This window comes from Mustela lutreola, chromosome 1 (genome assembly GCF_030435805.1).
Source record: "Mustela lutreola isolate mMusLut2 chromosome 1, mMusLut2.pri, whole genome shotgun sequence".
In the NCBI taxonomy this organism is placed as follows: Eukaryota; Metazoa; Chordata; class Mammalia; order Carnivora; family Mustelidae; genus Mustela; species Mustela lutreola.
In genome coordinates, this window is record NC_081290.1 from 263,127,777 (window position 1) to 263,155,755 (window position 27,979).

General features: G+C 48.2%; 1 protein-coding gene across 1 annotated transcript in view; it reads left to right on the top strand.

Moving 5' to 3' along the window:
* The first annotated feature begins 4,218 nt into the window (after positions 1 to 4,218).
* Positions 4,219 to 27,979, top strand: part of LDLRAD3 (low density lipoprotein receptor class A domain containing 3) — a 219,771-nt gene continuing 196,010 nt past the window's right edge. The window contains exon 1 of the mRNA XM_059139905.1: positions 4,219 to 4,318. Within this exon, the coding sequence (XP_058995888.1) occupies positions 4,273 to 4,318 (46 nt within the window). The 5' untranslated portion in view covers positions 4,219 to 4,272. The remainder of the gene's footprint in view (positions 4,319 to 27,979) is intronic.

The window sequence follows — 27,979 nt, forward strand, 5'->3', positions numbered from 1 at the left end:
TACAATGACTCTAGGAGGCAGTACAACTCTTATGCCCATTTCACGGGAAACTGAGGCTCAGAGTGACTTTCTCAGCCTCACAGAGCTAGTAAGCAGTGGGACCTAGGAGTTTAGGAGTTTAGGTATATCTAACCATCTTGAAGTCTTGACCCTGTCTCAGTCACTTGACCCTGTGGTCTCCTGATTATATGTTGGAGGTCGTGTGTGTGTGTGTGTGTGTGTTGTGTGTGTGTGGTGTTTTGCAGAAGAGAAATATCCACCACATAGTCCCCCAGTGGGAAGTTCCTCCCCACCCCCATCTGTCTGGAGTGCAACAAGCCTTTCATGGGTCCACCTTCAAGTGAATTTCTGTGTTCTTCACACGCAAGAGAGAAGAATGGAAATAGCATGAAGGAAAGAGGCAGCACAGAGCCAGAAACATGAAGACCCTGTGAAACCATGCTCCACAGAGGGGAGTCTGGGGTAGAATTTCTTCTGTTTCCTCTCTGCCTGATTTTTACAAAGCTAATGAAGCAATATACCTCCTTGTTTGCAGTAAAATTTTTGTAAATATGGTTTTTCCTCAGTTCTTTCAGTGGTTCTGTCTCTTCACGCCTCTAGAAGTTTCCAACTCTTCTTCAAGTTTGAAATGGTCCTTTGGAAAGTTGAAAGGCCTGAATCTTAGAAGCTTTGGAAGAAAGGTAGTGATGATGACAATAATAGAAAAACAAACCATGGTAACAACCAAACTAACATGTATTGAGTGCTTACAATGTACTAGGCAACATTCTAAGCACTTCCCATGTATGTGTTCGTGTAAAACATCCTGTAGAACCATGAAGTCAATCCTATGGATGCTCTTCAAGGCAAATGTACTAGTTATCTATTGCCACATAGTGAATTATCCTGAAAGTTAGTAGCTTAAAGCCACAAACACATTTATGATCTCTGTTGGGTTCCCTGTTTCAGGAGTTTGGGAGTGGCTGGCAGGCTGCACCTCAGGATGTCTCCTGAAGGCTTCTTTCCTCTGAAAGCTCGGTTGGCACTAGAGACTTGAAACATTCCAAAATGGCTCATTCCAATGGCCGGCAAGTTGGCAGGAAGCTCAGCTCCTCCTTATGTGGTCCTTTCCACTGGGCTGCTCCAGTGTCCTCCCCACATGAAGGCTGCCTTCCAGAGCCAGGCATCTAAGACCCAAGGAAGAAGTTGCTTCAACCACTGTGACCCAGCTTTAGAAGTTACCCAGCGACACCCCCACAATATCCATTGGTCGCAGAAGCCATTCTTTGGGGGGAGGAAACTGTGTAAGTGCGTGGATACCAGAAAGCAAGGATCTTTGAGAGCCATCTTGAAGACTGTCCACCACAGCCGCTATGTTGTAATATGAACCACAACCACAACCCTTTCTTAAGCAACTCTTAAGCTACGTTTTCTTGAGCCATTATTGTGTGCAAGGTATGTGCCAAAAAGTTGACATACATGATCTCATTTCATCTTGAAAGCAGCCCTAAGATCCAAGTGTTCGTGTTGTGCCTGTTTTACCCACAAGCAAATGGAAGCTCCAAGGGGCGAATAACCTGCTCAAGGTCACAGAGTTAGTGTGCGACAAGTGGAAAGAGCCCTGGAGCCCATGCCAGACACCAGGGCTCAGGCCTAGCTTGTGCGTTTTACCGGTGATGTGGCCAGGACTGCCGTGTGGAGTGATGGGAAAATGTAGTGAGCTGGAGAGCGTTATACCGGTGACCACAGAGGAACCAAATCCCTTTGTCCTTCCGTCAGCAAAGGGAAGCCATGTTGAAAGCACACGTCCAAGGACAGAGTGTGCCACTTGGTAAATAAGTAACAAACGCAATCTGGTTTGATTTTTATTAAACCAACTGTGAAAAAGACTTGCAGCTGGCCCTCTGTGACCTGAACAATTAGCATTAGAACCTATCATGTTTTCCAGAAACCGAATGCTCTATGTATTTGATGAGATTCTAAAGAACTGGGAAAGAGGAGAGTAATGAAGTGGAAAGAGTCATTTTACTTTGTGCCCAGTGTATATGGTGAGGGGGTTAGGACTGATTCAGTATGAACACAATGGAACTTAAAGAGAGTTTTGCATTTGTTCAAATCATTTCAAGGACATTAGTGCATTTAAAAGAAGTGTGTGTGAGAGAGAGGAGAGAAAGACACATGGAGAGTAAGTCAAATACACGAAATCATTCCTAAAGTTGAAGTTCATGTGCCCAAAAGGATCCAAGGAAGCAAGAACTGTGGCAGTGGGTCAGATCCATTTGTCCTATATTCCTAATGGTTGAAGGCAAATGAGCAGTGGACAGAGAAATTACTTGCCTTCTTGGGTATCGCTAGCAAAGGCTAGGGGCTTCCTGGAAAAAAAAAAATGCACATACCCACTTATACCTGAAGTCTTGCACACAATTTTAGGAACTTTAAAACTCCCTGAAGTCCACGGGATAGTCCTTACTGTTCATGGATTCCAGGATATAATCCCTGAATGCTAAGTGTTTTGGGGAATTTATTTGTATTTTCCATACTAGACAAACTACTTTGTAGCATGGCGTATGCTCAACTTTTCTACATCCGATCACATTTTCTCATTACTTTGAACTGTCATTGGTATTTTTTTTTAAAGATTTTATTTATTTGACAGAAAGAGTAGGCAGAGAGGCAGGCAGAGAGAGAGGAGGAAGCAGGCTTCTCGCTGAGCAGAGAGCCTGATCCCAGGACCCTGAGATCATGACCTGAGCCGAAGGCAGAGGCTTCAACCCGCTGAGCCACCCAGACGCCCCTGTCATTGGTATTTTTAAATTTTGACCTGATCCACTTTAGCTGTCATATTTCCAGACGAGAGCTGACAATTAAAAAGTCACTGAATCTCAGCCAACTTCCAGCTGGCCTCCAGTGCAGCCCCAATGTGATGTGGGATTCCTGGCTACAATCTCCCTGACTTGTCATCCCAGCACCCACACCCTCTGGACTCCTGCAAACAGGTAGGACTTATACACAGTAGAACTCGCCCATCTTAGGTGTGGCCTTTAGGAATGCAGTTTCATAGGTTTTGACAAATGTATAAAGTTCCTTTTAATTTAATCTCTCCAGTTTAGCATCCCTCCTCCTCCCAGGTCTTATGAATGGAATTATACAGAATATACCCTTTGGAGCTGGCTTCTTTCTTTTAGCGTGCTTTTGACATTTGCTCATGTTGTTCCATTAAACGATATAATAAAATTTGTTTATCCATTCACCGGTGGATGGACACATGAATTATTTCCAGTTTTTGGCAATCGTATTAGTTTTTTTCCTCTTTTTGGGGGGTGGGGTGGGTGGACTTTTGGGGGCAGCAGGGATTCTCTGCATACCGATTGTGCCAATTTACACAACTTTACACATTTGGGGAGTGGGAGGGGGTGGAGAGTTGGGCACAAAAGTGTCACTGCATTCTTCCACCATCTAAATCCTTTGGCAGTTTTCACTAATGCTTCTTGGAGCTCCAACTGCATTCGAGCAGCTGTTGTTTTGCATCTGGGCGCATGCCTTTACATTTTTTCTTTTCCACGAACTGGGGCCCAAATGTTCCACGGGTATAGGCATTCAAGATCCAGATGAAATAACTCTCTTAAGGGTGCTAGCTTCCCTCCACCACGTGTGGTTCTCAGAGGGCCGTCTTGAAACCACCTAGACTCTGGTCGGAAAAGCAGAATCTCAGGCCCCACCCCAGACCTATGCAGAATCCACGTTTTAACTAACCCAAGTGTGTCAAACGCAGAGTAAAGTTTGAGAAGCCCTGGTCCCCGTATTCCACTCTTGCTACTAAAAATAAAAATGCATATTTTCTCGTAATATTTGGCCCTTTCTTCCAAACCTCTTCCGTCCCTCCCTGGAGTAAACTAATTTTGTAGTTGAGTAAAGAACTCCAGCTTGGGTCTGGGGGAGGGCGTGAGCGCCGCCTCGTCGAGGATGGAGGAGCTCAGGGAGGAGAGGGAAGAGAGAGAGAGGAGGCAGAGAACAGAGTCCGGGCTGTTGGGAGATCCTCGCAGCCCAGGCGGGAGGCGGCGAGGCCGAGGGGAGCGGGGGTTCGGCGGCCCTCTCCCGCCGGGCGCGCGGGACGGGGCGCGGGCCAAACTCAGCGGAGAGCGGCCGGCGGCCGGGCCGGGCCGGGGCGGGCGGGGCGCGCGGGCGGAGGGACAGCGGGGGTGGGGGGGCGGGGCCGGCGCGGCGAGGGGCGGGGTCAGCGCCGCGGCCGCGGGGGCAGCGACGGCGCCGGGCAGCGGGAGCGGCGGCCGCGCCATGTGGCTGCTGGGGCCGCTGTGCCTGCTGCTGAGCAGCGCCGCGGGTGAGTCGGAGGGCGTCGGCGAACTTCCTGCGGGGCGCTGGGCGCGGGGCGCGGGGCGGGGGCGCGGCGGCTGGGCGGCCATCGCTTGCCCTTCCCGCGCCGGGGCTGCTTCTCCCCCGCGGGCTTGCACGGAGGGCGGCCCCCGGCGCCGGGCTGGCCGGGACCCGGACGAGGGGCCGCGGCGGGGTGCGCGCCGTCCTATTGTGTGGGCGTGCGGGCCGGCTGGTGCCGAGTGCTGTGTGCGCGGGCGGGGCTTTGTGTGCAGCCCGGCTCCCGGGAGCCCGGCTGCTGCCCCGATTGGGCGTAGCTCCAGAGTGTGTGTGTGTGTGTGTGTGCGTGCGTGCGTGAGTGTGTTGTGTGTGTTGGGGAAGGAGGAGGGGCCGGGGGCTGGGGGAGGAAACTCTTTCTTGATCCCCTCTCCCCAGACTCCCGGGGCTTGGCTCTCTGCGAGCCTCCCCAAGCCCCTCCCGCATCTCTCGAGTGCACCCTTGTGCCTCAGCTTCCTCCTTGGACGTCGGGCGGGTAGCATCCCCGCTTCTTTCCACTCCCTCCCGGGACTGTGTTTGGCTCGGGGAAAGAAAGATGGAGCAGGGCTGGACCTGGGAATTTTTAATCTTTCCCATTGATCCTGGGAGCAGGACGTTTATTTGTCATCTGACCACCCTGACTGGTCCCTCGGCGGGCGCCCTGCCTGGCGAGGTGCCCGTGGGAGTGCACCCGGGCTTCATCTGACAGCCCTTGGAACCTGGCATCACCGTGGTGGTGCATCCTGAGGTCCTGGGAGGCAGCAAGCCTCTTTGCCTTCCTGGCAGCGTGCTGTCCCATGGAACTTTTCTGCTGATGTGGGCACGCTCTGAATTCCAGCCCAGGAGCCCATCCTCCTCTGCCTCCGGCCCGTTGGCCACAGCTGTCAGCTGCCCTCCTCAGCTCAGCCCGCCCCCTGACGTTTATTTCTGGGCAGCTGATGCCCAGAAAGTGGGTGACAGGGCCCGAGGAACTTTCTTCAGCAAAGCTTGTGCTATTCACCTATCTAATTTATGCCTGCTTTCCCCAAATCCTTGTAGCTGTTTGGTGTGGAGGTGTTGGTGGTGCTGTGTTTGATTGGGAAGTTGAGGCTTAATTCATTCTGAGCCCCCCACCCCATGTACATTTGGAAAGAGAATTCGCCCACCTTCCTTGAAATTCCTGGTCTTAGCCATGCTCAGAATCTACTGGGCAGCCTTTCTCACCTCTCCGACCTATGACATCATCCCTGCTCCTAGAGACCCCATTTTGATGTAGGTTTGCTGTGCCTTCCAGTGACGGTGGAGTGGTGGTGGCTGCTGTGGGTTTTCAGCCAGGTCTGGGGGAGAGGGCCCTGCTTCTCCTGAACAATCAGGCCACACTGGGAAGGGTGTCCAAGGGGGCATTGGCAGCTACAGGTAGATGTGAATGGTTATGAGGGGGCGGTTAGAACAGGCAGCTTTCTGGGCATCTCAGATAGGAAGACCTGCCCGAATTCATGCTCTACATGTACAGAGCCGTGAAAGGTCCCATGATGACACCCCAGTAGGACAGTCTGGAAGCTGGCTCTTGTAGTGTCCCAGAGTTGCCTGTGGCTCAGTGGAAACTTATTTTTTGCATTTCCCAGTTGGTACTGGTTTGCTTTGGTGGAGTCTCTGTGTCTGTAAAAATAGCTGTAAAGTTAATTTTGTCCTTCTTTGGTCAATGCTGGTTATTTAATATGTGTGTATGTTTAAAATAGGGCTACAATAAACAGGGAGAGTGGGGAGGGAGAGAGTAGGGGTCATGAAACTGCTCGACTGTCCCTGGTGGTGGTTTTCCATCCTCTGTGGTCATTGCATCTGTGGGATTTTGGATCGCCTTTACGGTTGCTGGTTTAGAAACTTCTAGGCAGGTTAGGGGAGTGTACGTTTTTCACATTACATGAAGCATCATCCTTTTGGCGTGAATTCCGCATTGACCCACAGTGTTATCAGAAACAGGTCTGGTCATTTTTCTTGATGCCACTGGGTGCTCCTGGCCTCCCAGCCCAGAGAGAAGCCTGTGTGGTTCAATTTGGGGCCCCTAGTGGTACCAGAGACTCGACCCTTCTATTCCACATTCAGCTTCTTCATCTTCTTCTGGGAAGTTGAACCGACAAGAGAGATTATAAAAGCCGGTACATCGGACTGCTGTCTCCACTTCGAGAGTGTGTGGAGAAAACTGGGGTCCGAGTTGAGCCCTACTGGGTCTTTGCAGGGCTGGGAGGCCACAGACATCTCAAGAGCAATTTGGAGGCCTTTATTATTCAGGAACCTTCTCCGACACCGCCATGGTTTTCTTTCTCTTCCTTCATTTATGTCAGGGAAGTGAAGGATCGATTTTTAGCTGTTGTTATTTTTAATGTATCCTGTGAGAAAGACTTGGCCCATCCAATGTCTAGGTTTTCTTCACGCAGCGGACTTGCTGGGTTTAAGTGCACAGATGGCGAGACGTGTCTGACGGAGGCCATGCCCCACAGGCGATCAGCCTCACCTCCTCCCGGCCTGACCTTTGCTTCCACTCCCTGACCTTCTCTTTCTGTCAGTGAACACGCTTGGTTTTCCCCCATGTGTACTCCCAGGAGTGTGAGTATTGACCTTTTCTCTTGGAAAGATCTACTCAATGGCTTGAGCGGTTGGGTTTTTTTTTTTTTTTTTTTTTTTTTTTAACTAGCTGAGGAGCCTGGCAGGCCAGCCCGGGAAGAGGAGACCAGGCGCTGTGCACCCAAGTACAAATAAACACACCTTGTTGCTTTTCATCTTCATAGGACAAAGGCTCCCTCCTGGCCTGTGAGGTGTTTTGATCTGACAGCCCACTTAGGCCTCTGACCTTGGTAGGAGTCGGAGAGGAGCCGGGCGGGGTGGTCAGTTCCGGGCCTCCAAGACTGACGTAGACACCTTTTTTTTTTTTTTTAAACCAAAGTCCCCAGGGTAACTTGAAAGTGGACTTGTATCTCACCATCATGGAACATTAGGACAGTTGGTAGTCAGATAATCTCCTGTCAAAGAGTTGATCTCTACAGCCTTGCCTCTGCATGGACTCAAGGAGCAAAAGGGACCCAATATTTACGGCACATGTATGTGTGAGATGCTTTGCCTGCCACTTTAAAGGCATGGTCTCGTTGAGTTTTTCCAATGATACTATGTGGCAGGAAGTCATTTTATGGCTCCCGAGAGATCCTGCAGACCCAGGATGCCAGAGTTAAGGCCTGAAGCTCAGATACTGACTCTGGCTTCTTGTTTGCAGGAATCCTGCAGGAAGTGTCCGAGCCTTTCCTCCCACTTGCTTTTGTGAATTTAGCAGTCAATGAGATTGTTTCCATTAACACCCCTCCCTCCTCAATCTGTTCACTTTGTGGTCACTGCAGTGAACTTAAGCAGTTGGTGTTCATGGGAAATAACATGAAACAAATCTCAGTTCTTGGGGAAAGATGGAACTTTTCAAAATAGTGTGGGTCTTTCTCCTGGATTCATATGCTTGGCGGGAAGATACCACGGGCCACGGTTGGATATCTTGCCCCAAATTGTAGTCACCTGGGGGGTTGCTTTCATTCATTGAGATCTCTATGGATATATTCCCCTCTTTCTTTCCCTTTCTTTCTTTCTTTCTTAGTAGGCTCCACGTCCAGTGTGGAGCCAAACTTGGGGCTCACACTCACAACCCTGAGATCGAGACCTGAGCTGAGATCAAGACCTGAGCTGAGATCAAGCATTGGACACCTAACCAATGGAGCCACCCAGGCGCCCCTTCCCCTTTTCTTAGATATTTGTTTTATTTTACAGTTAAGGGAATGAAAGATACCATATGCCATAGACCGATGGAATGATTCTTAGTGATGAGAGAATCCCTGGGGACAAATTTTGTTTTTTAGATCCCCTGGGAGTGATTTTTGGTTGTGGAGTTTTGTTGGTTCTCTTTTCCTCTTTCTCTCTCTCTTTAGAATATTTTGGAAATGCTTGGGCCATCTGAACTGTGTTTTTTTTTTGTTTGTTTGCTGTTGCCAGGATCTCTACCTGATTGCCAAGGAGACTTTTTTAAGACAGTCGCTCGTGTGTGTGTGTGTGTGTGTGTGTGTAAAGGAGCCTTTCTTTCTTCGTAATGGTTGTAGAAGAATCTACTCTTTTGGATGCTGAGGAGTGCCCTTAAAAATGTTTGGTGGAAGAGCAGCCAGGTACTTTGATGATGGGACATTTGCTTTTTCCATCATTTGCTTGATGTTGAATATTGCTTAGCGGAATAAGTGGACTTCTGTGACAGGGTGATTGCTTGGTCAGAGGGATGGCAGATGTTTATTTCAGGCCAGGTTGTTAGAGTTTCTGTACATGGTTGTGGGGTTGGGGTTGGTCTAGTGCTGGGTTTCCCAGCCTCTGCGCTGCATTTTGCCCTGCCATTCTAGAGTATTCTAGAATATTCTAAAATATTTAGTAGCATCACTGGTTCTAGATGCCAGTAGCAGCTTCCTCCTCCTCCTCGCCTCCTGCAGTTGGGATGACCAAATGTATCCTCAGATGTTACCAGATGCCCTGTGGGGGCAGAGTCACCCCTGGTGGAGAACCCCCGGTCCAGTGTGAGCAGGCCCCCTCACCGTGCATCTTGGGCATTGTGACTGCTCATCCTAGAAATGCCTCCTAGATGCAGTGGGTCAGGGTGGCCTCCCCCTTCCAAGGGGGTCTTTTAGTCATCTGGTTTCTGCTTTCTGTTATCCAGTGCCCCACAGATTCAATGGGAAAGTACCGTCGTGATTAGACATGCCCAGCACTACCCCCTTTTCCTTTCACTTCCCCCTGTATCACAGTGAAAACTTCTGGAATTTTAGAGTGTAGATTCGGTTCTCTTGGGAGAGACTCACCGAGGAAGGTGACAGCTGGCTGACACCCGAAGCCACCTGGTTCCCTGAGGAACTGGGAGGCTCGCCCTCCCTGGAAGTCTGCCTCGGGAGCTGTGTTGAAATCTTAACCCTGGAAGTCCCCCTTCCTCCGTCTACAGAGCAGGTATTGTTCCTCTCTGTGCCCCTTACCCTCCCCGGCATTCCTTCTGCCTTCCCATCAAAGGGCTTTACAACTGGAGTCGGTTCTGCAGGTGGCGGGGAAAATCATCGGCACCAGGGGCAAGTCGGTTTGGGGGAAAAATTTTCATCTTGGACTTTGTTCTCTGAAGTATTTTTAGAGTTAGGCTCCGTGTCGCTTTAGAACACTCGGATTCCTTTAAGACACTTCGCCTTCCAGCTGTCATTTCTCTTTGTTCAGCATCCAGCCTCCCTCGAGTGTTTTCCTTCCTCCTCTCTTCAGACCAGCAGTGGGCATTGTCTGCTGTCTTTTGTTCAGAAAGAAAGGAGGCACCACGATGAGGGACACTGGGCTGGAAGGGGACAAGTACGCGTGACCTCGGGTCAGGCACCTGTGTCACCAATCCCACCCTCTTCCGAGAGCCCTTCTAGCGAGGAGGAGCTCTAGCTTCCCAACATCGCCAGGTGCGCCTTCCCTTTTGTCTTTGGATCAACTAGAAAATTCTTCTGGGCGCTTACTTGGTCTCCTCCACAGCACAGCACAGTTTACCAGCTTGGGCCTGTCCAGGCACTGCGCCGTGCTCCAAGGGCGTGAAGCTGTGTCCTATGTGTTCTATGCCCTTGAAGCACTAGATGACCCGATGAGGGACACGAAATTGTTTACCTTCTTTCCTTACCCTAGAAGGCACTTCTCCGCAAGCAGTATCTCGAAGGCATTCCTGAATGTGGGGTGTACTGATGCATCCCTGACCGTGATGGGAACAGAGCTGCGGGGACGTTACAGAGCCTGGGAGCAGGGGCTAGCGCCTTTGGGGAGAGTTAATGGAGGGGTCCTTCTTCAATATGTCTCGGATGTGCCTTTTTAGCTTTCCAGTTGGAATATTGGACACACATGTGGGTGTTCTTAGACTCTTGTAGCTCTTGGCTTCTGGGATTTGAAGAAGACGCGTCTTCTGTGGCTTGTGAGCAAGCCCCTTCTTTATCTTTCTGCAGAGATGTGCTCTTTCTTTTGTCTTTTGTGGTATCTAGGTGTATAGCAAGGATTGCCGCTCGTTGAAGGTTTACTCTGTCTGTGACAGGGTGCTGAGACTGCACCAACATTATTTTCTTGTAATCTTCTTGAATTGAAAATATTACACAAATAATAACATCAGATACCTGCTCATTATAAAAATTCAAACAAAATAGGATCATTACAATACAACATTTCGTCTTTCATTTGCATTTCTCTCTCCTTTCCTAAATTACTGTTAACTGGTGTATATCATTTTAGCCCTAATAGGGATTGATACACACACACACACACACACACACACACACGCACGCACACAGAGTTTAATGAGCTCGTACATGTCTGTATTTGTAGCCTTTGACTTGTCCTTTCATTTTATGTCTTTTTCATCTAAATACTTCAACACCTATTTTGTTACTTCTGCTTTAGCTGGTGAATTGGTTACATCTGCCCCCTCCCCCACTCCTGTTGGGACAGTTGGGTTATTCCCCAGCATTTGCCATTTCTTCTTTGCAAGTGTGGCTTCAGCTCTTGTGTTTTCCTCTGTTATGTGCTTTATTTATTTATTTTTTAAAGATTTGTTTATTTGAGAGAGAGAGAGAGAGAGAGAGAGTGTATGTGCAAGAAAGAGAGCATGTGTGCACCTGTACAAATGGGAGGGGCAGAGGGAGAAGGAGGGAATCTCAAGCAGGCTCCCTGCTGAGCACAGAGCAGGATATGGAGCTGGATCTCATGACCTGAGATCCCAACCTGAGCTGAAATCAAGAGGTGGATGCTCAACCAACGGAGCCACCCAGGTGCCCCTCTCTCTTAAGTTCTTGGCTCTTGCTTTGCAAAAAATTATGGAATGGCACTCATTTTTCCAATGACAGATACTTGCTTCCCTATCACCGAATTTACACTGTTTCCTTGCCTTTTGGTGTACATGATGATTTCTCATTTCAATGCAGAATGTTAGGTAATCTGTTGAGAGACGTTCTGAATAGCAGGTGGACCCCGCCCCTGCTGTAGTGTCCATGCACAGAACTGGATGGGAGTCAGCAAGTGACCAAGTTTCCCAGGTACCACCAGGACTGATGAATCACAGCGCCTGTCTGCCCTGTGCCATCACCAGGTGCTGCTGGCTGTTGAGTGCATCTTGATTTCAGGAGTGTTTCAGTATCAAAGATAAATTAGGCACATCCTGATTTCAAACGTGTTCCAGTACCAAAGGAATGCATCTTCCTGATCATATTTCAGTTCTTATGTATCTATCCATCTTTCAAAAGCATCTTTGAAAACATCTTCTGGGGGGCACCTGGGTGGCTCAGCTGTTAAGCGTCTGTCTTCAGCTCAGGTCACGATCCCAGGGTCCTTGGGATTGAGTTCCGCATCAGGCTCCCTGCTCTGAGGGAAGCCTGCTTCTCCCTCTCCCACTTCCTCAGCTTGTGTTCCCTCTCTCACTGTGTCTCTCTCTGTCAAATATTAATAAATAAAATCTTTTAAAAAAAAGGAAACAAAAAAATCTTTGGGTAATTGTATATACCATAATTCATGTAATGCTTCCTTGGCACATGAACCTTATTTCATTTTCAAGCAGTTTATTCGCGTAGGTGCTATGCCCTGACATTGTATAGATGAAACTAGAAGGCTAAGGAAGTTTCCCGAGCCCACAGCCAGCAAGAGGTGGTTTCAGAATTGGCACATAAGACCCTACAACTTGAACCTGTGCTGTTCACCATGGGCTTTACTGCTTTGGCGTTGAGTAGACGCTCAACTCAAGTTCACGTATGCCAGAAGAAGCACGTGTACTCCCTAGCTTGTGCTAGACAGCTCCGTTCGTCCCGGGGTCGGGATGTCAGTAACGATCTTGTGCTTATCATGTTGGATAGAATGATGTTAGAGAGCCGTCGGAGTTAAGTGGTCCTGAGTTGATTTTATTCAAGTGGCTTGTCTTTGGCAGATTTAAACTGATGTTCTGCCACTCCTCCCTATGGAGAACGTGTCATTTTAGGTATTTAAATCAGCCTTTGTGGAGGCTTGTTTTATTAAAAGGAGCAATAATGACAAGCAAATTATCTCAACACCGGGAGGCTTGCCTTTGAATGTAATACTGATGGAGACTTTTTTCTCCCCTGTTGATGGAAATACTCTGTAGGAATGCCAACCTGAAGCAATTTCTTTTTTGGTCAGTACTTCCCTCAAATACCGCTCAGTGCCAGAGAGAAAGGCCCACTGTTTATAAAGTCCAGAAATGGGTTTTTCAGGCAAAAAGAAAGTGCTGGTTATAATGCCTCCTATAAAAAGAAAAACTGAAGTGTTTTTTCTTATTTTTTCTGACCCTGAGCTTAAAGCTTGTGTGGTTCACATATGGGAGAACTTTTTCTGAACTTGTCGTTGGTATTATTTATTGTGGAAAGTGAAATGTTAATGTACTGCACCTGAAGGAAAAGAAAAAATAATTCGCCCCATCTCGTTGCCTCAAACCAAGGGGCTCCTGTGGGCAGTGGGGTCATGCCTTGTGAGAAGATAATGCCACAGGCCTGTCAGCTTTCCGCAGAGCAGAGCGAGCCTCAGGATTGCTAACTCTCTCCCATGTCCTCTCCTTTTCATGAGTCCTTGTGGTATCAGGAGACTGTTAATTGGATGAATTGGCTGGTGCTCAGATCCAGCTGTGGTTTTTGACAGACAAATAGCGCAGTGTGAAGACGAGGTTGTCCCTGGCCTGGAGGGAGGCCACGGAGAGGGAGGGCAGCCATTTCGCTTACTCTGAACAGGCCTTTGGGAACTGGGTGCTGGAGGGACATCGACTTTATGAATAACTTGATTGAGGAGACTTGCAAACCCAAGGAGCCAGTGTTCCACGTGGGACACTTGTGTGTCTGTTGGCGTAGAGAAATGAAAGCATAAAGGGTGTTTTAATTTTGGTGCATTAAAAATCCCTGCTCGTTATTAAAAGGCCCAGGGAGGTTCGCTTCGAGGATATCAGAAGTGTGTCCTCTGTGATGGCGGCCCTGGAACTTTTCCTTCAGCCCCAGCCTTGAATCAGAGCAGTGTTCTCCGGGAGTCATTAAACTAATTGGACGAGGCTGAAAAAGGAGTCCTCGTCACACTTGTAGCTCCGTGGTCAGTTGGGGGAAAAAAAAAAAAAAGCCTCTCAATTGGTTTGGAAAGTTCTAAATATAAGTTAAAAAAAAAAAAAAAGCTTTTTTAAAAGATTTTATTTAATTATTTAACAGAGGGAGACACAGCTGGAAAGGGAACATAAGCAGACAGAGAGGGAGAAGAAGCAGGCTTCCCGCTAAGCAGGGAGACCAATATGGGGCTTGACCCCAGGACCCTGGGGTCATGACCTGAGCCGAAGGCAGACGCTTAATGACTGAGCCACTCAGGCGCTCTACTTGTTTATTATTATAAAATAAAATGGGGGGTTTGGAGGATGATGGAAGGGTGACGAGCAGCGAAGGGGGTCTCCTCAGAAAAAAATCCCAATGCTGGAAAAAAGTGTCGATGCTGAGAGAAACCAGAACAGAACTGCAGAAAGGGTTTCGGAAACAGATTTCGTGAAAACATAAGCATGAGCTTGACTGACAAGTATGGTCGTAGCACGTGAGCCCGGCTCGCTGGCGGGGCCTGGGGAAGCAGGCCTGGAGAGCAGGGGCTACCTACTGTAGAAGAGACAAGGTTGAAGTCATGGCCTGTGTCAGGAACATTCTGTATCAGTGAAAGACAGAACCACCCTTGGAAGTGTTATAGAGAAACTGTGCATCCTGATGGGACCTAGGATGGGCCACAGTGATGCAGTGAGGTGGGGATTTAGCATGCCCCAAAGTCATTTATGGTGCCCAGGGAGGTGGTTAAGAACAATACAAGAAAAAATCACGGATGTCGAAAACGTAGCAATGCCCAGTGTTTGAATTATAAACGTACCAAGGAGTCGGAGATATCCAGACGTCAGAATGTATAGATTTGGAAAAAGGAATACTGCCCAGCACCAAGGGGAGAGTTTCAGCATCTTTTGAAGGTACTCATAAAATGTGACTCAGCCACAATCCTCAAGAGAAAAAAGAGCTCTTCCTAATTTTGGGGATTAAAGTTCCACAGGGCAGGATGGGGTCAAGGTTCCTTGACGGCTGCCTTAGTCTGGTCGGGTCCCTGAGCCAGGGCTTGGCATAGTGTCAGTCACACAGTAGGATATCCCGTAGGTTTCCTAGAAGGAATGGAGGTGACACGGAGGACATGAGACTGTGATTTTGAAGAAGAGAAGCCGGTGAAGGAAGAATGAGGCTTCTCTTTCCCTTGTCAGGCATGTGGTATCCTACGGTGGTGGTACGTCCTCTCTCCTCCAGATTTTGGAAAGGTCTCACTCATTTTCAGAGACCTGCAAAGATCTCTACCATAGGTAGCCATGACTTAAAAAAGGCAAAGAGGAAGAGGTCTCAGAGAGGAAAGCGGGAGATCAGCATTTTAAAATCGGAATAAATTAGGCACACATTGTGAGGCTAGTATGTGGTGTGTAAAAGGGTTTCAGGCAGGTTGGTAGAAACTGCTGTGTGTCTTCATTCCATTTGAAGGGAGTTTGTATGGTGCGCTTAGTGAACAGCAGTAGTTCCAAGAGGAGAAGGTGAAAACAGTTGTGTATTGTAAAATATCAGTGTTAACAGTATTAACTAGTAAGACACTTAAGGTTATCTTCAGGTCCAGTTTCATAGGAAATACCGAAGCCACGTAAATGATTCCAGAAAGGAAGTGCATTAATAAATATGATCTTAGAGAAAAATGGAGAGTGATAGAAATACATCAATTATTTTTTTAAAAGATTTTATTTATTTATTTGATGGAGAGAGAGAGAAATCACAAGCAGGCAGAGCAGCAGGCGGGGAGGGGGGAGGAGGTTCCCCGCTGAGCAGAGAGCCCCATGCAGGACTTGATCCCAGGACCCTGAGACCATGACCTGAGCCAAGGGCAGAGGCTTAACCCACTGAGCCACCCAGGCGCCCGAAATATATCAATTATAAGAGTTAGTGTAAAACAAACTGTCACAAAGTCTTATTGGGAAAAAAAATCACCCATCTCTTCATTGTAGGAGACGTAGTAGAACCCAAGATGTAAATAGGATGAAAAGTTAGGGAAATAAAATCCATAATGCAGGGGCTACTTTTATGGCATTAGATAAGTAATTTCATAGCATTAAGCATTAAGATAGATAAACAGGGTTACTGCACATAGCTCAAGGTTCATTAAACAATGAATATCTGATAATCCCATATAAAAAGACATGAAGAATTAGGAACATAATTAAAGGGTGCTTTAATTCATAATTGTGGAAGGTTCTTCAAGTATAAAATTAGCTAGTGCTTGCCAAATTTTGGAAGGTTAAAATACTTAAAGAATACATAGTTTTAATGTTTCCAAGAAAACGTCCATGAGAAGAGGGAAATGCAGACCGAAAATGTGCTGGTGTCTGTAGCAGGGATTGGAATGGGGGTGGCTCTCATGTTCCTCTGGACACTCCCAGTAGCCTTTCCTCCGCACACCTGCTCCCTGGGCTCGTGGACATGTTTTCTAACGGAAGCTTTGGGGAAAGAAAATCCTCCCTGCTAATGAGATGAGAAAGTTGATTAAGCTTCCCATTGGGCTGAGCGGGTCTGACAGCAGTGGCTGCCCAGGGTCGGTGTCTATGCAGGAGAATTTCCAAGGATAGTTTTGGGCCTGCCATAGGGATGGAGAAGAAGGCTTTGAGAGAGTTATTGAGAAGGAAAGTGTTTGTAGCTTTTATAGATTAATAAGCATTGATAGCTTTTAAAGTATGAGCAGACATTTTCCTGGTTGAAGAGAGTGTATTTCCTCCTTTGAGTTCACAGTGTAAGGATTATCACGTAGAGCTTTGCTCCTCTAAGGGTGGTCTACAGGCCAGCAACGGCAGCATCATCTGAATCTGTACTTTAGCAGGACCTTCAGATGAGGGGCACCTGGGCGGCTCAGTCGGTTAGCGTTGGACTCTTGATTTCAGCTCAGGTGGTCATTTCGGGGTTATAACATCAAGCTCTGCATTAGGTTCTGCACTGGGCATGGCGCCTGCTTAAGATTCTCTCCGTGACCCCCTCCCCCCTCTGCCCTTAAAGAAAAGAAAAACAAGACCCTCAGGTGATTGATGCACATACTGAAGTTTGGGAAGGGGCTGATGTGATGCTGGGGTCATGGGCTTTCAGGGGAGTCAGCCTGGGTTCACTTCCCACTCACCACCTTGACCTTGGCCAGGTTTCTTCAACTTGTATCGACCCACCATGTCTTCACCTGTAAATAGGAATAGTAATGGTCCTTGCCGTGTGGACATAGTTTAAATGAGATACTGCACATAAAGCATTTTGCTTTGTTGTTTACTTCAGTAGTTATTCAGGTTTATTATAAAAATTTGGAGAGGAATTGAGAGAAAAACACAAGTTATGGTGCTCTAAACCAAAGACTGTTAACACGGGTTTCTTTTCTTCTTTTCTGTTAACACCGGCTATGTATTTTCATATCCTGCTCTTTTCACTTGTGAATATAACATAAGCATTCTCCCTTGTTAAACTCATCGGGGGCAACAAATGGTCTGATGGCACAGAATGGGTATATTCTTTGATGTTGTCCATAAAACTATCTAACCTGCCCCATCCAATTTTATGTAGTGGTTGTGATGCCTTGAGAATCATGTGTTCAAAAGCTTCTTGTCATAGGTAAGATACTGGTCACATCTATGTCATTGTAAGTGGATGGTGTTAGCATTCAGGAAAAGTCAAGAAACACCATTCCCCCCATTGACTCCACGATTCCCCTTTTCGGACTTTATCCTAATTAAATAGTTTGGAGATGCATATACACATTAAGCTGCAGGGACGCCTGGATGGCTCAGTTGGTTGAGCGACTGCCTTCAGCTCCGGTTATGATCCCTGAGTATCAGGATCAAGTCCCGCGTTGGGCTCCCAGCTCCATGGAGGGTCTGCTTCTCCCTCTGACCTTCTCCCCTCTCATTCTCGCTCTCTCTCACTCTCTCAAATAAATAAATCCGAGCTTGAAAACAAACAAAAAAATTAAGCTACAGCGATGTGTGTGGCAGCCTTGTTTTCAGCGATGAGACACTGGAATCTGCCTTCCCCTGTAGATTCTTTCAGGTCCCTGGGGACCTGACCTGGGCATTGGTGTTGCCAACCAGCCTGTTGCCTGGCATTGGACCTTCTAGTCTACTGAACACTTCAGTCTGCTGCTTCCCAGGAATTCACTCCTCGTACATTTCACAGCTGTGATTTACAAGAGTTGGGGGCAGAGGAAACCACTGTGCACCCTTCCCCATTCAAACTGGTAGAGTAGTGTTACTGATGGTGGGGGTGGGGTGGGTAAGGCTGAAACCATTCCATAGTAAACAGTGAATCGTAGAAACAACAAAACTCCTCTTGATTCATTTGGAAGTCTGCTCTTCTTCGTCTGGCTTGTGGACCCTAGCGGGCACGGCGCGAGAGAGCTCTGCAGAGGTTGTCCCTAGGTCCCCTGGTCCTTCCAGGGGGGAATACTCCCTTCACCTTGCCAGTGGGGTCAGCTGAAACAAATAATCCTTGCTCTGACTTTCTTGGAGATGGTGTTGGTGCCCAGGCGATCCCTGTCTCCTGTTGGATTTTTACAAGTGATTCTGGCCAGCTTGACGGGATGGTGTTTTGTGGCTCACTCCTTCCCCCACAGCTAAATGCAGCCATTGTGTGTGGAGTGTATGCCCTTGTTTACTGTCTGGTCCGAGTATTGACTTAGACCGTGTCTGTGTTTGCACACTTTCTCAAAGAAAGTTTCCTCTTCACCCTCAGGACCCTGCCAGTGACTCTCCGTGTCTAGAAAGCGGTCCTCCCCTATTTGACCCCCAACCACAGAATTAAGTTGACTTTTTAAAAACTGGATATGTGGATCTATGGCAAAACAATTACTACAGTATGTTCCCTTAGTACCCATCACCTCCTGGAGTTACAGATTCTCTTTTCTGGAGATGAGAAGTTTTTTTTTTTTTTTTTTTTTCTTAAAGATTTTATTTATTTGTCAGAGAGAGAGAGAGAGGAGCGAGAGTGAGCACAAGCAGACAGAGTGGTAGGCAGAGGGAGAAGCAGGCTCCCGGCTGAGCAAGGAGCCCGATGTGGGACTTGATCCCAGGACGCTGGGATCATGACCTGAGCCGGAGGCAGCTGCTTAACTAGCTGAGCCACCCAGGCGTCCCTGGAGATGAGAAGTTTTGAGACCTACCCTCTGAGCACCTTTCAGACATACAGTACGGCGTTGTTAGCTGTCACTGTTGTAACTGGAAGTTTGTACCTTTTGACACTTGCCCCCCATTTTGCCACCCCCACTCCTAGCCTTTGGCAACCACCAATCTATTGTCTATTTCTATGAGTTTGGCTTTCTTTCTTTTTTTTTTTTTTAATTCCTCATATAAGGCAGACGCCATACAGTATTTTTCTTTGTCTGACTTATTTCACTTACCATAGTCCCCTCACGGTCCATCTGTGTTGTCACAAGTGGCAGGATTTCCTTCTTTGTTAAAGGTTGAGTAATATTTCATAATCTCACTTCCTAACGGCTTCCCTGGCCTTGTATTGACCTCTGCTTTGCATTTTGTTGGACTCCGTGCACGGCGTTCCAATTTATTCGTGCTCATCCCCTACATTTGAGTGGGTCTTAAACCTAGATGACTGAGTAACCTGGGTGTTTTAAAATAACTTGCTTACTTTACATTCTGGAATCTTTCAAAGATCATGAAAAACAAAAAACCTAAGAATAGTGTAACAGATACCGATGTACCTATCACATCGATCTTTCAGATTTTTAACATTTGTTGTTTTAATTCAGGTTTTTGTTTTTTTTGTTTGTTTTTTTTTGTTGTTGTTTTTTAAATAGAAAAGCAGATACAGATCTGATCAAAGACTTTGCCTCATCTCATGACTTTGTCTTTTGCAGAGGTCACTGCTGTCCTCACGTTGAGGTATAGCCTTTTTGTACGTGGGTTGTTTTTTTTTTTTTTCCAATATTTTATTTATTTATTTGACAGAGACAGAGATCACAAGTAGAGGGGCAGGCAGAGAGAGGGGGAAACAGGCTCCCTGCCGAGCAGAGAGCCCGATGTGGGGCTCGATCCTAGGACCCTGAGATCATGACCTGAGCGGAAGGCAGAGGCGTTACCCACTGAGCCACCCAGGATCCCCTCTGTTTCTGTTTTAATCTCTTACCATATTTATGTGTGTCTATGTGCAGGGCTATAATGCTACACCACTGTGTGTGTTTTTCAACTTACTTTTTTTTTTGGTATTCTTACAATGTCGGGGGTCCTTCTATGTGGTCACGGATGGGTATATTTTTTTAAGTAGACTCTGCACCCAACCTGGGGCTGAAACTCATGACCCTGAGATCAAGAGTCACACGCTCTCCTCACTGAGTCAGCCAGACGCCCCAGTCCAGCTGCATGTTTTTAACTGCTGTAAGGTGTTGCACTGTAGGAATATACCCTACTTTGTTTATTCATCTCTTAACAAGACCTTCAGGTTTTTACCGCCCCTGGCCCCACTGCTGGGGCAATCTCGTGCACCAGGGCGGGACTTCACAATTTTCTCAAGGCAGAGCTGCTGGATCAAAGGGTTTGTGCCTTTGGAACCTGACAAGATCTTGCCAGCTCCCCCTTTGAAATGGTCCTACCTTCCTCTACCCCTGTTAGTGGTTTATGAGAGCATCTGTTTTCGCACATTTCTTCCAGTATTTAGCATTTAGGGTTCTTAGTTTTCCAAGGGCACCAAGTGGTAACGTGCTGTGGTTTTAATGTCCTTTTCTCTGATGACTAGCCAGGGGAGTGTGGCAGACAGTAGCCTGGCCTGAGTCCAGGGGCAGGGGGTGGGGGCTGGGGGCAAGGGATTGCACACTCTACCTCCATTTGGATGTCGATAGAGAAGCCTGAGGGCCTTCTGCAAAGCTGGTTCCCTGTTGGTGTAGCCGGAATTTCTGGGTCCAGAACTCCAGCTTTTAGGGCTGGCTGAGAAGGTCCAGTTTTGCCGGAGAGTAGAATGTTTCCTTTTGACATGGATTCTGAGTGTTGGGGTGTTTCTCTGGCATGACAACTAGAAGGCAGGCCTGTGCTTGACTCTGGGACGGCTGCTGAGCCCACAGAACTGAGAGGGCTCCTTCTGGTGTCCCCTGCTGATGGAGGTTTGGGGGTGTGATGACCCAGAAGGCAGGCTCTTGAATCCAGTGGTCTGGGTTCCGATACTGGCTGTTGACCTTGGGCTGCTGCAGAGCCTCTCTGTGCCGCAGTATGTGCTCGAACCCCTGCCACCCTCAGAGCCTTCTTGGGAGAATGGACAGCGCCGTCCCTGCGAGAGGTACCTCATAGCCCAATGCCCGGGACTTCATCAGCACTTCCCACGTGCTTACAGTTCAAGCTCTGAGGCTGGGTTTGAGGGCTGAGTGTGTCTCATTCATGTCAGAATCCCCAGTGCCTGCCGCCCCGGGCTGGCACAGAAGTGGGTGCTCAGTGAACGTTTGTTGAATGAATATATGAGCTTCTACCTACATATGCGCATCACGTCGTATGTACAGTACAGCAGGTTCCGTTAAGGCTTCTGAGTTTTATTCTGAGGTCCATGAGCATATTTTTAACCAGAGACTATGGTGCTCCTTTTGGTGGTCTTAGAACAAGAGATGAGGACTCTTGGTCCATCGGACGTTTATCAGTCCTAAAATTTCATGAACTTGAAGTGAGGTTTTTCTGACTCATTTTCACCTGGCCTTAAAAAAAATGTATCCTTCCCTTTTCCCCCTTTTCCTGAGATGTTTCTTCCCTGCCTCCTTGGTCTTTGTGAAGTAGATTGAAATGGCTTGCTTTCTGTCGGTGGCTCTGAAAATACCCAAGTACTTGGAGTTTGTCCTTGGGCTGGTGTACTGGTTCTCAGGGGTGGTCTCCTGCACGACCTGGGGTATATTGGAGGGTCGGTGCTAGGTTTGATTCTGGATTCACATGGCTCACCCCGGTCTGTGGTGCTGCCACAGAGCACTTGATTCCGTGGTAAGTTTTGTGTTGAGGGGGTGTGTGTACGTGGGCATAGGGACTGATGGTAATTTCCCATATGTTGGTTCCGTGCTGACTTCAAGGGAGTGAACAGCTTGCTTCGGGGAGGGTCATTAAGTTTCCTGGGTTCTCTGGAGCGCCTCCTTTTAAATGAGTTCCTAAGGTGAACTGAAGGGCCTCAAAGATTTTGAAAGAGAAATGCCCTTTCTCGAAGTACATTGAGAGGGACTATTTAGAGGAACCCCTGACTGTTCCCTTTTCTATTTAAGGAATTTTCATTTCTTTGAGAATTGGAGGGTGAGAGCAGAGTGGGTAGAAATGGACATCTCCGTGGACTTGAGATCTTCGCACACAGTATACCATAAAAAGGCCATTTATTGGATTTAAAAATGTGAGCAGGGAGGAGGGGAGAGGGAACAGAGCAGAGGTAACAGGCTGGCTTTGTAAAATAAATAAATAACACTGCCTCTTGGAGAAGGTGACTCAGATGAAGGTACGAAAATAATGTGGTAAAGATTAAACCCAAAGAAGACAAGCAGAACAACCCGGAAGTCAGAAAGTTCACTGTTGTCAAAGTTGATGGGAGAGCAGAGTCCTCAGAATTGTGGGGGCAGGGAGGGCTGGGTCCTGAGGACAATGGGTTTAAATTCCACTGGGTTTGAATTTTAGATACCGTCCACAGGCATTGCCTGAGATGTGAGGATGGATGGTGTGTGTGTGTGTGTGTGTGTGTGTACACACAGCCCGGTGTATATGTGTGTGTGGGTATGTGTACGCATATAAACAGTGCTAGCTTTGGTCCTAGGAGGACATTTCCCAAAGGCCACAGGAGTCTTCCTCCTGTATCAGCTTTTCTGTTTTAAAACAGAATCTATATCACTGGGGCTTTTTAGAACAATTATTTATCATTCACTTACTTTAAGACCCTTTGGCAAGTCCTGCTGAATACCCAGTTTCCCTACTTGAAGTCAGGAGGGCAGCAGGAGAGGGAGAGTGTGCAGATGGATGGTCTAGTAAGGGGTTGGTTGTCCCAAGAGTGGCACGGAGCCGAGACTGTGGAATCCCGAGGAGGTCCGCACATACCCCAGCTGTGATGGATAAGCAAGCATCAGCAAGGAGGTCTTGACAGGGGCTTGGAGGATGGAGTGGGAGATAGGCTGGAATGCCAGGCTGGCACGGGCAGAGTCCCAGAGGTGGGAGGGTATGCAGCATAATTGGGGAACCCCAAAGATGACAGCTTGGCTGGAGTGTCAAGGAGGAATGGGAGCCAAAGCTAGAAAGAGGGCATACTCGACTGCGAGTGTACCTAACCATGTTCCCAGTTGTTGGTATTTCCAGGCTGCGGGCTCTGGGCTTTCCCAGCTGGCGGCCCCGTGCTTGGGCGGGTGGGTGGTGATGAGGACTGCATGTGCCAGAGAGAGCCTGGGCTTGTGTGGTGGGCGTTGGGAGGTCTTGCCTAGACGGAAGCTGTGTAGGCAGACTGGGGTTGACCAGTATGCTGTCTCCTGTGTGCCCGAGTGCAGGAAGGTCTGGCCTGGCTGTCAGGCGGGCTACCAGGAAGGGGCCTGGATGTGGTAACCTTCGGGGCAACAGTTCCCCTGGAGTGGTGAGGCAGATGCTGGGTGTATAAGTGAGTGTCAAGAAGTTGAGCTGGGGAGGAAGTGCAGGCCACCAGGCGTCAAGCGAGTCCCAGACTTGAATTTCTGGACTCGTAAAATAATAAAAATGAACCCTGAAAGGGTGGATTCCTGATATTGAGTTATCTACTTTATTTGATCAAATGAGAACAATGTAAAAAAAAAAAACCCACCCTTTATTATATCACTGTTTTATACAAGAAATCACGCTTTGCTGCAAAAATGTAGGAAATTCTCATCCTCAGAAAAAAGATGGTCTTTGATATGGCACAGTTTACTTACAGGGAGAGGTCCCAGCAAGGGCTCCTGAATGTCCCTGACCAGTGAACACCTTGCAGGGGACCCGGGTGTTCCCACACACATATCTGGGACCCACTGGCAGAAGCTATTTTGTCTCCAGGCGTGACTTCAGGGGACAAGGAAGGAATTGCAGAGCTGGGGGGTGGGGCCAGTGGGAGGATGCAGGGGCCCAGTGCTCAGGCCTGTGGGTATTTAGGATTTCGAGAAGGATATTCTTGGGCAGGGAGCCCTGACCCTGTCCTTAGGAACTGGGGAGAGATCTCGTGACCATGGGAGCAGGGAAGAGAGCCAGAGAGAGACCGACCTGTTTATTTAGCACCTGGCAGAAAGGCATTAGGAGAGATCTCTCGCTTAATCTTTATAAGAAGCCCTGGGGGCAGAGGCACTGCTGACCCCTGTTTGCCAGGTGGGGACCCTGAAGGCCCAGGTGTCTGGTGTCCCTGAGTCGGCTCACGGTCGGGTCGCCGCAGAGTTGGGGCCTGCATGGAGCCTGACGCCTTTTTTTGTTTCTGCACCTGGGTCCCCGACTCCAGGATGGCGCTGGCATGCCTTTGGGAACAGCTTCAGCAACTCATTTAATTTATTTGGAGTAACCTTCGTGACACCAGCCTTTCTGATTCCCTTGGGGACTGGCGTGGTTGGTGGGCTTGGGATTCGGGGACTGTTTCTGTTGGTGTCGCTCCTCACGGGCGGGACCATTCGACACCTGCCAGATGGGATGACACAGATCACAGATTTCCGTTTTGTGAGGAACAGTCCTTTCCTTAATGTGTCCAGTGTGTGCACCGGGCCTGGCTCAGCTGCCCCATTTTGTATGCAGGTCAGGGTCCTGAGATCTGGGTGCCTTGTGTGAAGGTGGCGGCTCGGGGGTCCAGGGCTTTCGTTTCCACCTCTCCTGAAACCGCAGCTCAGGGAGAGGGAGGGAGAGCCCTGAGCAGGCAGGATTCGAACCCTGGCCCCAGCCCTCTCAGCCCAGACTTTTCTCACCTCCCTTCAGTGGGGTCTCTCTCTCTCTCTCTCACATTAGCATGAGCCCTCGCAGAGGGTCTCCCAGAAACTCTAATGGAATCTTTAAACAGCTGTCCAAGGACAGCTTCAGAATGTCAGACATTTTCCTCTTTTTTTTTTTTTTTTTTTTTTTTTTTTTTTTACATTTTCCTCTTTTTTAATGGAAGCACTGTCTGCCTCCTGGTTAATAGGGCCCAGGTTGTCCCAGGCCACTTACTTCCCGATTTCCCAGCATTATCCATGGAGAAAATCCACCCTGCAGGGAGCTTATGACTTAATGAGCTCAAAGTTAGTCTCACCGGGTGGGCAACAGCTTTGATCCTCCCAATGGCTGTTTTGGTTTCCACCAAGGGTGGAGGATGGAGAGGGGAGCTTTGCCCAGGATTTCTGCCTCTCTTCGCTGGCCTTACCATCTAGCCTGGCTCTCCTGGGAAGGCCCAGCGTATGCTGCCTAGGATTCAGCCTTAGCCTGGGGCTTTATCTCCCCTACAGCCTGAGTGCTTCCAGGCCTTTGTTTCTGGAAGTTGTTGCTCGGTGGCGGGAAGGCAGCCAGATGTTAGAACCAGAGGTACACACCTTGAGGAAAGCCTTTTCTGCTTTTAGAGCAGCCCAGGGGGCTCCTTCCTGGCAAACCAGTCCCTCCCAGGAGGAGGCGTGTGGGGCCCTCATGCCTGTGTGGGGTTTTCTCAGACAGACCCACTGATAAAATATTTACCTGAGAGACTTGGGACCCAGCCCTGGTTTGTTTGTTTTAAAAGTCTTAACAACACATCAGCCGTAAGGACGCCGGCTTGTTAGCTTTTGGTTTCTTGCTTGCGGTTTTTGCTTTTATGAGGAGTGGAGAAGCCAGGCCTGATCTTTGGAGAAGGAGCCTGCTGCGTGGGAGAAGACTAGTCCCCCGTGTCTGATAGTGATGAGATCCCGCTCGCCAAACATTTGCCACATGGCCTGCCTGCAGTGTTCTCGGGGCGTTACAACATTATCACTGCCCTCTTCCCATGGTCTTCCAGGTGGGTTGAACTGTGTCCACAAAATAGAAGTCCAGTTTTGATCGTGACCTTATTTGGCAATGGGGTCTTTGCAAATGCAGTGAGTTAAGATGAGGTCATACTGGATTAGGGTGGGTCCTGATTCCAAGGACTGGCGTCCTTATGAGGAGGGGACACCCAGGCACACGCTGAGGAGAACGATGGCCGCATAAAGACGGAGGTGGAAGTTGGAGTGGTGCAGATACAGAAGAAGGAACGCCGAGGATTTCCAGCAACCACCAGACACGAGGGGAGAGGCAAAGAAGCATTCTTGCCTACAGCCTTCAGAGAGAGCACAGTCGTGCCAACACCTCAATTTTGAACTTCTAGTCTCCAGAGCTGTGAGAGAAGAGCTCTCCGTTGTTTGAAGCCACACAGTTTAGGACAACTGGTGAAGGAGCCTTAGAAAACAGTACAGGAGGCATTACCCGGAAGGGTATTAACCCCATTTTGGAGATGCACAAACTAAGGCTCAGAAGTGTTGAGCGTCCTGCCCCAGGTCACTCAGCTTCTGTGTGGAGACGGACACATGGGGGGAATGGCATGATGATCCTGCCAAGTCCGCACCTTCTGATGCCCACATTTTAGGACACCTGCGGGTCTTCAGCGGGGCACAAAGACAGGGAGTGTTGAGGAGTGTTGAGCATGGTGGTGTGGGGGGATCCATCACGATGTCTTAAGGGAAGAAAGAGGTCCAGAGGAAGCACAGTGGCTTAAACTTGTTTTTTAATGGTGTGTTTTTAAATTGGTGATACGTACAATGGTACAAAAACGGAAGAACACACAGTGAAAACGTAGTTCCCTCTGTCATCCCTGCTGCCTCGTTACACACTTTACTAGTTACCAGTTCTGCCAGCTCGCCAGCCCACAGGAAACTGTCCTCGGATCCCCTTGTGTTCTTCCAGAGGTAGCTGTACAATACAGAGTATATAAATGTAGTAGAGAATATGGAACACACAGTACACAGTTGTAACATTTACAGCATCTTTATGTCACGGCCCACGTGTGTCATATTCTGTATATATAGCATCAGGGTAAGATCGTTGTATCATACATGCTTTTCTACCAGTTGCATATATTTTTTTGATTTGAGTTTTATTGTTCTGGAAAAGGAGCACAACCAGATGGTATGATATTCCTAAGGTACCAAGAACACACAGCGAGTAGTCTCCATCTTATCTCATCCCCGGCCACCCCTAGTCTCCCCCACTGGAAGCACCTGTTTTCTGCTTGTTGTTGTTGTTGTTGTTTATTTACTGAATTTATCTCCGAGATCTTTCTGTCAGAACAGAAAGAGCCGCCTCATTTATTTTTATGGTTTATGGTATTCATGGCATTCTGTTGTGCGGCTGTATCATAAATTATTTATCCTATCTGGTGTTGCTTGCTAGGATGACTTACGTCTTTGCTGGGACAAACAGTGTTCTAAGAAATAGCCTTGTACATAGGTTGTTTTAAATATCTAGAGAAGCGGAATTGTTGAATTGAAGAGCTAAGTGCATTTGATACTTTGTTGGTTATGCCTCATGGTCCTCCAGTGTTCCAGCCCCCTGTCCCCAGCCATAAATGAGGGTGCTCATCTCCCTACTGCTTTCTAACGCACCGTGTCAGCGACATTTTATCACAGTTGGTGCCTTATTTTATTTGTCTTAGAATGAGTGAGCATCTTTTCTTTTTTGCTGGGGGAGAGAGTGCAAGAGAGCTGGGAGGGAGGAGCAGAGCAAGAGAGTCGATTTTCAGCAGGCTCCACACCCAGCACGGAGCCTAAAGTGGGGCTCCATCCCCCGACCCTGAGACCATGACCTGAGTGAGCCGAAATCACGAATCGGATGCTTAACTCATGGCGCCACCCGGGCACGCCTGCGTGAGTATCTTTTTGAAAGGATCTTTTCTTGCTAATGTGTAGGAGCTACTTTGATTTCTTATGATTTGTGGGCGCTATTTTTAAGGAAGTTAACCCCTTTGTGATACCAGTGGCAGATAGATTTTCTCACTTTAGATGGACTCATCCTTTCTAGATGAAGAAATTCTTCTAGATTTTCATGTGCCATGGAAGCCTTCCTTGCCCAGAATGACATATTAAAAAAACTCGTGTTTTCTTCTTCGGATTCATTTTTCACACTTCAGTCTTTCACCCGTCTGGATTTATTTTGGTGTCATGGGTAAATCAGGGATTCCACTTTACGTTTTTGCCAGGTGGCTGTGTGCTCCATTCATTCATTAAACAATCCCTTCCTGTCCCCGGACTTGGCCTGCATTAGCTTTCTATTGCTGTGTAACAATTTTACCCCAAACTTGGTGTTTCAAAGTACCACACGCTTTTTATTTCGTATTTTCTGTGGGTCAGGGGACCGGGTGTGGCATAGTGGGGCTCTCTGCAAGGCTCCAGGCAAGGGGTCGGCTGGAGCTGCGGGCTCATCTGAGGCTCGGCTGGGGAAGGATCCATTTCCAAACTCGTGTGGTTGTTAGCATTTGTTGCCTCGCAGGCAGCTGGATGGAGGCCTCATTTTTCTTGCTGGATGTTGGCTGGTGGCTGGTCTCGGTTCCTGGCCATGTCCTAGCATAGCCTTTTGTTTCATCAAGAGAACAAAGGAAAGAGG